The 13,275-nt window shown below is 46.6% G+C and overlaps 2 protein-coding genes across 2 annotated transcripts; one reads left to right on the forward strand and one right to left on the reverse strand.

Moving 5' to 3' along the window:
• Positions 1 to 1,381: 1,381 nt before the first annotated feature.
• Positions 1,382 to 2,448, forward strand: EMC6 (ER membrane protein complex subunit 6). The gene has a single exon (XM_065449425.2). The coding sequence runs from the start codon at positions 1,557 to 1,559 to the stop codon at positions 1,908 to 1,910; it is 354 nt and encodes a 117-aa protein (XP_065305497.1). The 5' UTR covers positions 1,382 to 1,556; the 3' UTR covers positions 1,911 to 2,448.
• Positions 2,449 to 3,077: 629 nt separating this feature from the next.
• On the reverse strand, positions 3,078 to 10,178 carry mago (mago, exon junction complex subunit). Its single transcript, XM_070525068.1, has 4 exons — positions 9,946 to 10,178; positions 9,362 to 9,420; positions 7,266 to 7,376; positions 3,078 to 3,309 (listed from the first exon to the last, which is right to left on the reverse strand). Exons 1-4 carry the CDS (start codon positions 10,034 to 10,036, stop codon positions 3,127 to 3,129), a joined length of 444 nt encoding a protein of 147 aa, XP_070381169.1. The 5' UTR covers positions 10,037 to 10,178; the 3' UTR covers positions 3,078 to 3,126.
• Positions 10,179 to 13,275: the final 3,097 nt, after the last annotated feature.

Below are 13,275 nucleotides of genomic sequence, written 5' to 3' on the forward strand. Positions count from 1 at the left end.
TGCTGCCGTGCTACGCAGGACGCTAGTGGCCTCCTACGAGTATGCTTCATCATATCTTATATTGGCGTACCGCTTCCGAAGCGTTACAGCGTGGCTTTGCGGGTACCCATTGTGCGACACTAGACTACAGCTAGGAAGCAGCTATCTTTCCTACCACAAGTAAGTTTGTGTTCTCAAAGTCCTAAAACACGCATTTCAATGAGCACATAAACGAGCACATAATGAAGCCCTCAATAAAATTTGATTGTCAAGCCACTAGAAGTACAATTGTATATGTCTTGTATCAGTAGTGCCTTCTTTGTTCTATTCTGAAGTTTCATAAAGCACGTAACGCTACAGTGCCAACCTAACACACTTAACAAACAAAGGTCTAAACGCTCAAAACATGTTCTTTCAGCGTTTACGATGCCGCCGCTTTCTCGTCACGGCTTCGACGCCACACCGCGACACAAGCATCGTCCCAGTCGCTGGCCCAGCGCGCTATCGCCACTCTGAGCAACCTAACAAACGCAGAGAGCTTTGCGTTGCACTGTCCAACTGCAGGTTATAGCAATTGCGCTTGGAGCGAAACCGAAACTTTAAAAAAAATACTTGTACACTAGTTCGCCAGTCAACAGAATGCCAATCCGAAGCCTGTACTTCCCATCATTCCCATGTAGGTTGAACGATCGCAGCGCCAGATTTGCCTCTAGGTATACTAATATGAAACTCTATGCTGCGAGCAATTTTGGGAGCCGAAACACATCACAAACCCCGGGTTTTAAACATGATTTATAGGTGGCGTACAAAATTAAACGTGAATGACATATTTGTGGCTCTCTCTCAAAGTCGCTTTTGCCGAATTGAACCAACAAAAGCACAGCCTTTAAGATTCGCATTGTAAATTCGGTGGGCGTAACTTTATAACACTATGAGTTTATTAATAAAAATTATTTGTGTTTTTTGCTTTTTTTGTAGATATATAGTACTGTAGTACATTAGGCAAGGGCTTGGTGGCGCAACCCACCAACCCACCACGTCGTTCTAAGATGCTCGTAGCATTTATCCATTTATCCATGAGGCGTGGAGATGAACACCACCTATTGCCAAAAGTAGCATAGCCTCGAAGACGTTAAGCACCTTTGTCATCTCAAAGGCTATGCTTTGTCCAAATCCACCACAAGTTATAACGATTAACAAAAACTAAATCTTTAAGGCAATGCTATTATAGGCTAAATACGCCTAAACACGCTGTAACGTTCTTGACATTTATTCTTGGGCCTGCAATGCGCAAATGTATGGCTACATCCCCCTTAAATTGCTCTGAGAAAGTTGTCGCTCTGAGATGCGATGTTCCAGCCTGGACGTCACGTGCCAGCTTGGGTTAAGCATCTCAAAGGCCATAGGTCTGCAACAAGAAGAAAACTTCATGGAGGAACCAATGGAGGAGTTTTTCTACTACTTCCACGAATGAAGCTTGAAAGCTCTCTAGCAGTGCTGTGTGTGTGTGAGTGTGCGAGGTGGAAGCGGAATCGCGGTGAGCAGATTCATTATTGCCTGAATATACAGAAAGCAGCATGGCGGAATACAGCCGCAAGGTTCGCTCGAAGAAGGAAAAATCAGGCGAGACGATCGCGTACAGCGAAGCTGCCATGCGGCACAACGGCGCCGTGCTCGAGTACTGCCGCACATCGCTCGCCGCATTGTCGGGTTGCACGGCAGGCATTTTGGGTCTGACGGGCCTCTGGGGTTTCCTCTTCTACTTCGCCACTGCGCTGGCGCTGTGGCTCATGCTGGTGCTCCGCACAATGAACACCTGGCATCGTTTCCTGCGCAGCCGTACTACATTCCTCACGACAGGGCTGTTCGGTGGCCTCTTCACCTATGTTCTCTTCTGGACTTTCTTCTACGGCATCGTCCACGTCTACTAACGAGTCTGTGCGGCCACCGGGAATGAAAAGTGCTGCTCTTTCCAAAGTCGTGGATATCTGGCTCGATAGCAACTGCCTTCCCCTTAGCTTGTCTGGCGTGCCGGATGAGCATTTAGTTGCACAGCAGGCGCTGTGGTGATGCATCTAGGAGGCACTGGCGGGACGCTTTCACCACATGTTGAATGCACGGGTTGACGCTGCAGCGGCAAGCTACACACTATGTGACCCGTGTAAACGACCAATGCGCGATCATGCAGCTCATTTGTTGAGCTGGCGTTGCGTGCTGCCCCCACTTTACGAGGCGGAGTGAGAAAGCTACAAACGGTCCTTTGAAGCGCCACTTCCCAACAGCTACCAGTTTTATTGTCATTTTTCTTCAAACAAAGTCTGTTTACATGTGCTGCACCTTTATCAACATGTTAGTGTTGCAGTATTGCACGTGTGCGCTTTACCGCGATTGTTTGTTCTTGGTGTTGCTTAGCTGGTGTTTGTTTATACACATTGCCCGGTGGATTGCATTAAAGATGTTCGGCTTGTAGCGGTGGTCCATGTTACATTTTCTTTGTTGTAATTAGTTATACTGAAGCATTTAGCTTACACTCTAAATGCATAAAATATTCCACGTACGTATACAGGGCAAGCTGGAGTGCAATGTCTTGGCCTTTCTTTTTGTGCAAGTGGCAACACACGTTATGTTACATCAGAAGGTTGCAAGCTGCAAGCAGAAAAGTTGGCTTTCAAGTACCATAAATCGCATGCTTGTAAACTGCAGGGTGCTATGCTCTTAATGCAACTGCAGAACCATATTGCTCGCAAGTTCTGAATACATAAAAAGCCACCTTGGTATTTACATCCTGAGGAAAAAATATTAAAGCAAGAATTTTACACTGAGCCATATAACTTTGCACGATAGATTGCATTGGCTCAAGCATGTTAAGGCAGGAATAATGTAGAAATGCTCCAATCTGTTTTAATTCCAAATCTGTCAGCCTTCCGTGATGGGCCAGAATGGCTCTGGAGGTTATGGCCGTGTCTGTACAATTGGGAGGACCGGCCACAGTACGGGAGAGTTGGCAGGTATGTAGCTATATCCACGTTTGTCATATCGAGGCTTGACTATATCGTTCAACTACAGCAGACTGAGAATAAGGGAAGCTTGCAACAAAATTGCCAGTTGGCAGAGTAAGCACGCGTTTATTGTTGTGAAGAGCCCCATTTAGATTGGCTTGATCTTGAAGTGCAGGCCAATGAGGGAGAAGACAAGGCATTTGAGGTCCTGCACCAGGTAGTAAAAGCAGCGCAGGCCCTCGGGGTCCTTGCTCTGGTTGACATCCACCAGTGAGCCGATCTTGGACGTCGTGAAGGACACGTGCTCATCGCCCATCACAATCTCCAGCTCCTGCAGAACCACAAAGAGAGGGGGGGAAGGGATGGCATACAGTTTGTGCACACATCACAACTGCAACATTAACCAATCGACGATTATGGAGGGCTTAGATGCTGCTTAGACTGGTCTTCAAGCTGTCTAGTTTCAAAACATTCCAATCCAAAATCATATGCTGACACTAAGCCTCGTTAATTCAAGACCACTTAACTTCAGCCTGACCAAAGGCCCCGGTCGGCACCCATACTTTTCTATGGGCCAAGACTCGTTTTTTCAATCCTGAAATCGACTCTTGCCAGACAATTCGAGCTTGATCGGTCAGCATGCAGATGCCTGATCTTTCATGCCCTTTCATGGCTGATAGTGAAAACAATTATGACCCAAATGCTGCAGTGTCTGCCTTGGTGGCACCAGGGCACAGTGGATGTGCCAGAGACATGCATATCTCTCGCCAAAAAAGACTATTTTCAGTCTGCTATCAGCAGAGTTTCACGTACAATGGATGATTACTGTACTTACCTAATTCTAACACAACATGTACTATCTATTGCAAGAAAGTAGAGGATATGCGAAAATCTGCAAGTACGCTATCAACACGCCTTGTTTACCTAACCATGATGGCGGACCTCAGGTTAAAATCATAATTAAAGTGCCAACATGTGGTCTGCTGACACCAATCCTGCTGCCTTTCCTACCTCGGATTATCAAAGCTTTGAAAACATGTGTCTGGTTTAACAGTGCTACTAGTAGTAGCTAGTAGCACTGTTAGTAGCTAGAATGTGACTCTTGGTCAGAACAAGTTAACTATGTGAGGAAGCCTGCTTGCAGAATTTCGCATAGCATCTACGGGTTCGAAAATTGCCCACACTTTGCATTTGGATACAAAACAGAAACAGTATGCTGGTGTTGGCAACACCCTATTTGTCAGAGTCAGCGTTGTTATAAAAGCTCAATCAAAAAAGGAGTTATTTCACGAACTAGGCTTGCAGCAACAGAGCCATCTCGCATGTTTTCAGCGTGTCGGTGTAATATGCCACATAAAGAACTGGCAAAGGAGCTAGTAGTCTGGGCGTAGGCTACCATCCCATTTGCAATGGTGGTAGAGTCATTAAAGAAATCCGAAGCATCAAATGCAGTCGAATGCACGGAGGACATGTGGCACACAGTGCTGAAGAGCTGTCTGAGAGTAAAGGTAATTCTGCAGGTAACTCTGCCGCACTTCCTTACCTAAGCTCTCAACTTTTAAGAGCCTCCTCGCTGCTGCAGACACTCCACAGGCCTGCTGGATGTTTGCTCCTATGATGTCTCAATCTCAGTAAAACCCCTGCCTAATGAGCCTATACTTCGTCTAAGACATTATCTGCAACGCTATGGAGGCTACAGAAACTTATTGCAGTTCGCACTTAAGAATATTTCCATGTCTTTTACCGCAATTGTGCGAAACTGTTCATTGTATAGGCTCAGAATTGAATGAAAAAAGTTTTAATCCTTAGAAACAAACAAACTGTGATATACGGCCGTGAATGCGTTGTTTTAAATGAATTGACTTTTTGGGTTTTTATTTGCAGCCCATTGCGGTGGCCTCACGTGAAAGCTTGCATGAGCATAGAGGGAACACGCAGTGGAGCATTGACGAAACGTGCAGAGTGACAAATTTTGGTGACCAAACTCCTCACACAGCTTCCACAGCGTTGCACCTAACGTTTTAAATTTGAGTATAGCACAGCAGCCATGCACATGGTGCGACAACCTGGGTCTATATGCAATGATTTGCAGTGCACCTTTAGGTAAATATATAGTGGTGCCATTGGCAACTTGATTTCACAGTTTCTGATGCATCATTTAGGAGAATGGGCTAACCTGTAAGCTGTGTAGTGTGAATGAGCATCGCATCCTCTACACACCGCTGCTTACTCTGTTGGGCCTAGCACAAGCAAATGTCCATGATGTAAAACCCAAAAGCTATGTAATGAATTCCTAAGTCCTTGTGGGAAGCGGCGTGAGAGCTGGCCACATTAGCTATGTTTCAGGTAGGCTGGCTGGCCATAGAGCCGCAGGATCTCGAGCGGCCAATTGCACAGCCGCTCAGGTAGAGTGCACCAGCGTATTCTTCTCTTGCGCTACCTGCGTGCGAGCCATCTTCTTTGTCAGCTTTGGAGGCGATAGTTGCGCGCCGCTACACCCTTAAGGACTACTGATTTCTTTTTTAGCGCAACTACAATAGCTCAATTATTTTTGATATGCCTTAACAACATCATTAGAACACCGAGCACATTATTAGAACATAGTCTGTAATTATTGTGGGAAATCTAATGTAATAAAAGGAATGATGAGAGAATGTATATTGTTACGGTGGAAAAAGAGAACAAGGTCGTTGACGGTGAAGAGGACGAGGTGGCAAGAGCCTCTCGGGATTATCGGCAGCTGTGTATATATGCTTTGCAAGTACACCATGTAAATAGTTTTATACCAGTGACATCTTGGTGGAGGTGCTGGGTATGCGTTTTCCACGGAGCTCTACAGCGGATGTCTCATCCAGCCTGAGACCATGCTTCCAGCGGAAGGCATCTGCAGCTGCAATGCCGACTTCGCATACCCAGTACGTTGCTCTACCTCAGCCGCAAGACCCAGGCAAGTTCACCGGCCTCGATGGTATCGACGTGGAAGAATGGTTGAAGATATACGAATGCGTCAGCAAGGTGAGCAGGTGGGATCCGACCATAATGCTGGCCAATGTCGTGTTCTACCTCGACAGAACACCACGAACTTGGTTTTATACACACGAGGAAGAGCTAACCAGCTGGGACTTGTTCAAAGAAACGCTGTCTGAGATTTTTGGTAATCCGACCGGTCGACAACTAGCCACCAAGCAACAAGTCGCCACGCGTGCCCAAACTGCTACAGAGTCATATATCTCCTACATTCAGGACATCTTAGACTTCTCTCATAAAATCGAAACGTCCATTCCAGAGGCGGACAAGATTGGACACATTATCAAAGGCATCGCCGATGGTGCATTCAACCTTCTGGTCTTCAGAAACTTATCGACTGTCGATGCCATCATAAAGGAATGCTGCCGTTTCGAGCAGGCGAAGAGTCGCCGTATATACAATCAGTTTACACGGCTTCCAAATACTCCAGCGACCTCTTCCTGTACCGACCAATCTAGCTCGCCACCACCTAGTGAAAATGTGACCCGAATTGTACGCTGCGAACTCGAAGCAGTGTTTCCTGCCTTGCCTCAACAGCTGTCTTGGAACAACACTGCTGAGACGATAGTGCTGATCCAGTCCATGGTTTGTCAGGAAATCGATACCATGGGTCTTCCAAGCGCCTGCTCCTTGAGTCGCCCTGACACCCACCTTGCTCCTATGCCTAGGTCCTATCGCAGTCCACCTCACGGTGTCCGTTATCCCTATGCTACCGGAATCCCTCGGACTGGCATACACCTGACAACAAGCCGATCAGTTTCTGCTGCGGCCGAATTGGTCACGTTTCCCACTACTGCCGGGGCCGTGGGCCATCCCCCCCCTCCCCCCCCTCCCCCCCCCCTCGAAACACCTTCTGGAATTCACGTTCGCCTCAAAGTTCCTCACCCCGTCGCTTCTACGATGCTTCAGACGCTACTACCTCGACTCGCCCTCACCTCAGCGTCGCCAGCCGCGTCCGCCCGAGCTTCACTGCTCGCCATCGCCAACCTACCCAGAACTGTCCCAGCAGGAAAACTACCAATGTTGTCAAGAGGGCTTGTCAAAAACCAAAATGTGACAATTACTCAGGATGAGCTGAGGTCATCAAGATCCCGTAGAGAGTTAACAGCTACCCACCATAAAAAACACAGGTACTGGAACGCCAGTGCCCACAACTTTCTTTAACATGCCTTTACACTCTCCTAGTTTTGTTTGCATCAAGTAGTAACATAATAGCTAGGAACCAACTAGCCCAAACAAGAATTTTCACAGATCACTTACCTGCCGTCCAATACGATCTGGGTGAGGCCAGAGCCCATCATCTTCACGCATGATTTCAGAGTCATCAATGATGCGTTTCAGCTCTTCCATGACACACTTGTGAACGTAGGCCTGCACGTAAAGTGTACCCAAAGATCACCATCACTTCAATAGATCTCAGTTTTAAAGACTTACTCAAATCTTTCCAGCCAACTTAGAGGTTGGAAGTGGCTCACCGTGCTGCTTATGGCTTGGACAGTTTAATGCGCTAATAAAAATCAGGGTCTCTGGCAACTATAATGGTTCAGGTTCTCGCACAGCACTAACTATTGAACTGCACATTAGAGAGACCATGAGGTAGGCTACTATGGTCGGTGACAAGCTACTGCTTCAGTTCAAGCTCTGCCTACAAAATCACTGTGCATGTGCCCTTTGTATTTCCCTATTCTAAAACAAAGCTTCTTAGAGATGCTAATTTTGAATGTCCACCTCCAGCATGATGTCATGGAAGTAAGTGAATGTAACTGGCTAGGACATTCATGCAAATTCTTTTAGCTGGACAGTTGGCTTCTCTCTTTTTCTCACAAGTGACACCCAGTGTACATAGCGCCCTCTATAGTTTTTGTTGTACACACATTCATGCAGGGTTTGGAAGCACAGCTATAGTAGAAGGTTGTTCAGTCTATCAGTGATTGTTCTGGAACCAAAACGTCATATCTAGCACCGAATGACAGAACAAGAACAATTAAGAACATCACTAACCACCATATAAAACAGAAATTTATCGCTAATCATGTATCAAGGTAGGGAAGTTTTTATGAAAGAGTTATCAGGTCTATTAAGCCGACACTGAAGAAGAGCATCAGAAAGGAGTCTCCCATGGAGAAACAGCTGCAAAGAACCGTACAACCGTAACTGAAATAGAAGTGGTGATCAATTCACAGCCATTCACATATGTATATAGCGACTGTCAAGATCCGGAACCTCTCTCCCTATCTCACTTTCTCATTGGAAGGCAATTTTCAGCCCTTCTCGACGTAACACTCAGTGAGATCCCAGCAGATAGCTGCCGGATACTGCTCACGTAGAAATAAAAAGAAAGAATACGATGAAGTTCCTAGGAGTGCTGGTCCAAAGAATAACTTTCAGAGTTAAGAACAATGCCCAGCCCCAAGTCAGCAACCTCGTTCAACAGAATTAAGATAGGCGACCTCGTCCTTATAGGCCAGTCCAGCAAGCCACGGCAACTATAGAACACTGTTTGAAGAGAGTAGCTCCATAGAGGCAGGAATGGCAAGACAAGATCCTGCAACTTGGGACTACCGGTTGAATCTACCATTAAGCAGGCCGGTCAAAACCTGCACCCGCTGGAGTTCAACTTTTAGTGAACTTTTGTGAGCGGGGCAGTTTGTTGGAACAAGAACAACAAGAAAGAAGACGAAGGAGTTCGCATGCGTCAGCCCACGTTCAACAGCAGCTCAGAGTCAGGCCTGCAGTTTATTCTTAATAAGTGCATTCTTCAACATGTTGGAAGGCTTGATTTCCTACAAAGCCTGTGCACATAAAGCCTTTCTTGGAATCGAATCTGTATAACGAATCTCGGTTCTCTCATACTGTACCTAGCATTAACATTTGCATGCATATACAAGAAAAAAAAAAAACTTGAACGTAGGATAAGATATGGTGCATGGTGAGCGCAGTGCTCTTTTTCTGCCTGATTAAACTACCAAAAAGTAGACTTGACATAACTACACACATTAACACACACAAATTTCACCAGTAATGATTCGTGGTAACTAAAAGGAGTTGCGTACACATGCTCCGTTAGCAGAAATTTAACTATCGTGGCATATTCATGATAGGCATACAAGCACACTGTCAGGATGTCCTGGTTCTCTGAGAAGTATGTCAATCAGCAGCCCCTATATCACGATATACTCAAGCATGCTAAAAGCACCACTTTCGTAAGAAACAATACGGCCTATGCATTAGCAACGATTACGAAAGCTCGCTGTGTTTAACTTTGTGCTGGCATTTCGCTGTGACACGCAGACGTAAAAATGTACAGCGGCATGATACGCACACGCAAGCTAAATAAACAGGATTTACAAACTTACCTCTTTCCGGATCATGGTGTCGTTCTTGTAGTTGGAGTTGTTTGCGTACCGCAATTTGCCTAGAATGTAAACAATGAATTTGGTAAGAACAGAGAGTAGCGCTGGATACAAAGTGGCGAAGCCGATTGGAATAAAAATTTGTATATAACCTGATGATCGGTAAGAGTTGTTTACTTCATGAACAGAGCCCAAGTTTCATTAGAGCGGATTGAAAGCGTACGTCAAAAGTGTAATTATGTTTTTTCCATGGAAGCTTCTAAAGAAGACGACGTTTCTTAAAATTACGGTGTGGGACGCTACGCACCGACAGATGTGTGACGCTGAAAAGCATCAAACAATAACTAATACGCTGATCGAACGCTGTGGAAGCACCAAGTACCGACTGATGATTTCGTGGTTGGTGAAATGGCCACGGAACTTCCATCACATGCGCGAATTTAAACGACCGCTCGGCAAAGTAATTAGCGCTACAGTATTTGGACAGTGACACAAAAATGTGATCTCTGCGCACATGGGTAGCAGAGAGCGTCGCCTCCAAGCCGCGGGCACGACGCTTTCGAAGAGTATTACGAGCGGGTACGTACCATCTGGCCTAAACTCGAACTCAAGGAACTCGTGGCCGAATTTGCCCTTGTGACCGACGTAATAACGCAGGTAAAAGTCCGTGGAAGTCATCTGAAGTTCTTGCCGTCACAACGTTCCACAGACCAAAAAAGCCTCACAAACTTGCTACTGTGGGCTCAGTGCGTTCTAATGTGTACCCATGTGCGTAACTACGAGCTCGCAAATCCACAAGCAAAGCTGCATCCAAAGACGACTAAAGAGACCGCTTCTTTTCTGCGTAACTGATGTTAACTCTACTTACCATGACGTATTTCCGGCGTTTACAATACGTGCTAATCTCAACAAGCTCATACCGCCGCTAGAGGCGCCCTCATCGATGCTGGAGAGTCACATCTGCACGGCTGCTACCATAAAACGGCAACCAGACCGCAAGCCGCAACACTCATGGCAACACCGCTTTCAACCCTGCGCAAAACGAAAAAAAAAAAGCCAATAAACGCATTTCCATCAACACGCCGAAAGCGAGTTCAAATTTTTGAAACAGGCACAAAGACATGTTTATTAACACTGTCCAATTTAGTAAGGGAAAAGACTTGATAAATGCTTTAGTTCTTTGCCAGAAGATAACGCCACAGTCATCAAATACGTATTCTGAACCCTAAAGCAAGTACAACATTTAAAGCAAGCTTGTTCATTACTAAGCTTGTTTGTTAGAACCATGCAATTAAGTAACAAAAAAATCAATAAATAGTTTTTTTTTTAAAGCATAGGTAGCGCTACATTTAACAAACTCGTATCTTAAATCCATAAGCGAGCTCAATTTATGAAACAAGTGCTACTAAGCAAGTTTCTTAGGAACATGCAATTTAGTAGCAAAAATTATTAATAAATGGTTTACTTCCTCGTTAACAAGTAACGCTACAATTATGAAGCCCGTAAAAAAAAAGCGAATTATTTTTTTAAACATCCGCTACTAAATATGCTGGTTACGATTGTGCAGTTTAGTAGCAAAAAAATATCAATAAGTGCTTTATTTATTTTCCAAAAGGTGACGCTAAAACAATTAAATTTGTATTTCTGACACGAAAGTGTGTTCATTTTTGAAGCTGGTGCTATCATAGAGTTTTTCACTATGTCTTCTAGAGGGAAATCTAGCGCTGCTGCGCTGTGGTATGGTGTCGCTGTGGTATGGTGTACTGTAAAGAGGATGGTGTACCATACTAGGGCGAAAACGTGCCTCTTCTTGCAATGACGACCGGGAGTGCTGGCACGCTGATCTACTGCAGCGCCACCTGTCGCTCTAGCCTGGAGTCATTGCTGGCAAGAGGAAAATTAATGGTGCAGCCATCGCTACTAGATAGTCTAGTAACGTTGGGTGTAGCACAGGGCCTCCGGGATCGGCAACTATGTTTGTCGCGGAGGTCATGCATGTACGTTTGGAGCTCGCCGATTGCTTGCTGTAGTTTTTCCTGCCGCGTTCGCACAACCTTTATGCGCCCGGCAAACGCTGGATTTGCAAATGTACTTTGAATGTGTGTGTGTGTGTGTGTGTGTGTGTGTGTGTGTGTGTGTGTGTGTGTGTGTGTGTGTGTGTGTGTGTGTGTGCGCGCGCGCGCGCGTGTGTGTGTGTGTGTGTGTGTGTGTTTGACGTTCCTGCATAACGATCACAACAACGGGCTTCTTTAGATCGGGCACATCGAGAGCATTGGCTGTGTTCTTTCCCTTCGACGCCCTTTTACGGAGAAAAATATCTAAACGTTAGCGGCTGCATTTGTAACAGACAGACAGACAGACAGACAGACAGACAGACAATGAACTTTATTTGATCCTGAGGAGCTTCAGCGGAGGCCCCTATCGGGGACCCGCTGAAGCCGCGTCCAAGTCGGGGCAGGAACGCCGTGATGTTTCGCCCTTTCTCGGGCCCTCTGGATTGCCTCTAGTTGTGTCTGGAGCGATGGGCTCCGGAGTGCCTCTTCCCAGTCGGCTTCGCTGGAGAGAGGGCCGTTAGGTAACGCGGGGCATTGCCAGAGCATGTGCGCTAAGGAACAATAGATCTCATTACAGTCGGGACAGCTCGAATCGACGTCTCTGTAGATACGGCTGAGAAAGCCCAGCGAAGGGAATGAGCCCGTCTGGAGCATTCTAAGTAACACTGTCTGAGACCTGTCTAACTTCGGGTGAGGAAGAGGATAGGCCCTTCTGCTAAGCCGATAGTGAGATGTTATCTCGTGAAAAGTAAGGAGCGGATCGTTCTGCTGGATTTCATCCTGTCCCCATAAGGCCTCCATGCCGCCGGGGCGTGTTAGATCTCGCGCACGGTCATGGGCAAGCTCGTTGAGGTTAGGTATGTTCTGATGAACGTCCGCACCCATATGGGCGGGAAACCAAGAGATGAAGTGAGTGCCAGGGTTTGTTCTCTTTTCCAGAATGGAGGCAGCCTCGTGGGCTAGGTTACCCGATTCGAAAGCTTTGATGGCCGCTCGTGAGTCGGTGAAAACGTTGGTGCGCGAGGGGTCGGTCATGGCCAGGGCTATGGCGACCTGTTCCGCGACTCCACTTGAAGCAAACCTAACCGACGCCGAGGAGCGTAATTCCCCTTTGCCGTCAATGATTGCCAAAGCGAACGTGCTAGAGTTGCCGTACTGAGCCGCGTCGACAAAGACAGTGGAATCCTGATTCTCACTGGCCTTCTGTAAAATCGCCCGTGCTCGGGCTTTTCGTCTCCCTACATTGTATTGCGGGTGCATATTCCGAGGGAATGGGCTGACCACAAAGGTTGCGCGTGCCTCCCTGGATAAGGTGATTTTCCGTTCATTGAGTGTTCTTGGAGCCATGCCGGCCTCGTCTAGGATGCGTCTCCCTGCCCTGGTTGACGAGAGCCTGACTACCTGAGCGGTGACCTGCGCTTCGATCACTTCATCAATGTCGTTGTGCATACCGAGTTTGTTTAACCTGTCCGAGCAAGTGCTTACTGGTAACCCCAGTACCTTTTTTATGCTCTTGCGCATGAGAATGTTCAGCTTATTCTTTTCGGTTTTGGTCCAGTTAAGGGCCGAGGCTACATAGGTGATGTGGCTCATTAGGAAAGCGTGATGGATCCTGAGGAGGTTGCCTTCACTTGGTCCCTTCTTTCGTCCGGATACTCTAGCAACTAGTCTTAGCATGCTCTCGGTTTTCGCCGTGATGCGCTTGAGCGTTTTGGCGTTACATCCACGCGCGTCAATCAGTAATCCTAGGATTCGGATATATTCGACTTGAGGAATGGGCTGCCCGTTTCTCGCAAAGAGGGATATGGGAAGTTGGTTTAGGGGGGTGAGCCCCCGAACACCTTGCCTGGCTGGCCTGTAAAG

This window comes from Dermacentor albipictus, chromosome 9 (genome assembly GCF_038994185.2).
Source record: "Dermacentor albipictus isolate Rhodes 1998 colony chromosome 9, USDA_Dalb.pri_finalv2, whole genome shotgun sequence".
NCBI classification, from domain to species: Eukaryota; Metazoa; Arthropoda; class Arachnida; order Ixodida; family Ixodidae; genus Dermacentor; species Dermacentor albipictus.

Coding starts and splice junctions, on each gene's coding strand:
- EMC6 (XM_065449425.2), top strand. CDS start 1,557: ATGGCGGAATACAGCCGCAAGGTTCGCTCGAAGAAGGAAAAATCAGGC.
- mago (XM_070525068.1), bottom strand. CDS start 10,036: ATGACTTCCACGGACTTTTACCTGCGTTATTACGTCGGTCACAAGGGC. Junction 9,421..9,945: donor GTTCGAGTTTAGGCCAGATG/GTACGTACCCGC, acceptor TTTACATTCTAG/GCAAATTGCGGTACGCAAAC. Junction 7,377..9,361: donor ACACCATGATCCGGAAAGAG/GTAAGTTTGTAA, acceptor CTTTACGTGCAG/GCCTACGTTCACAAGTGTGT.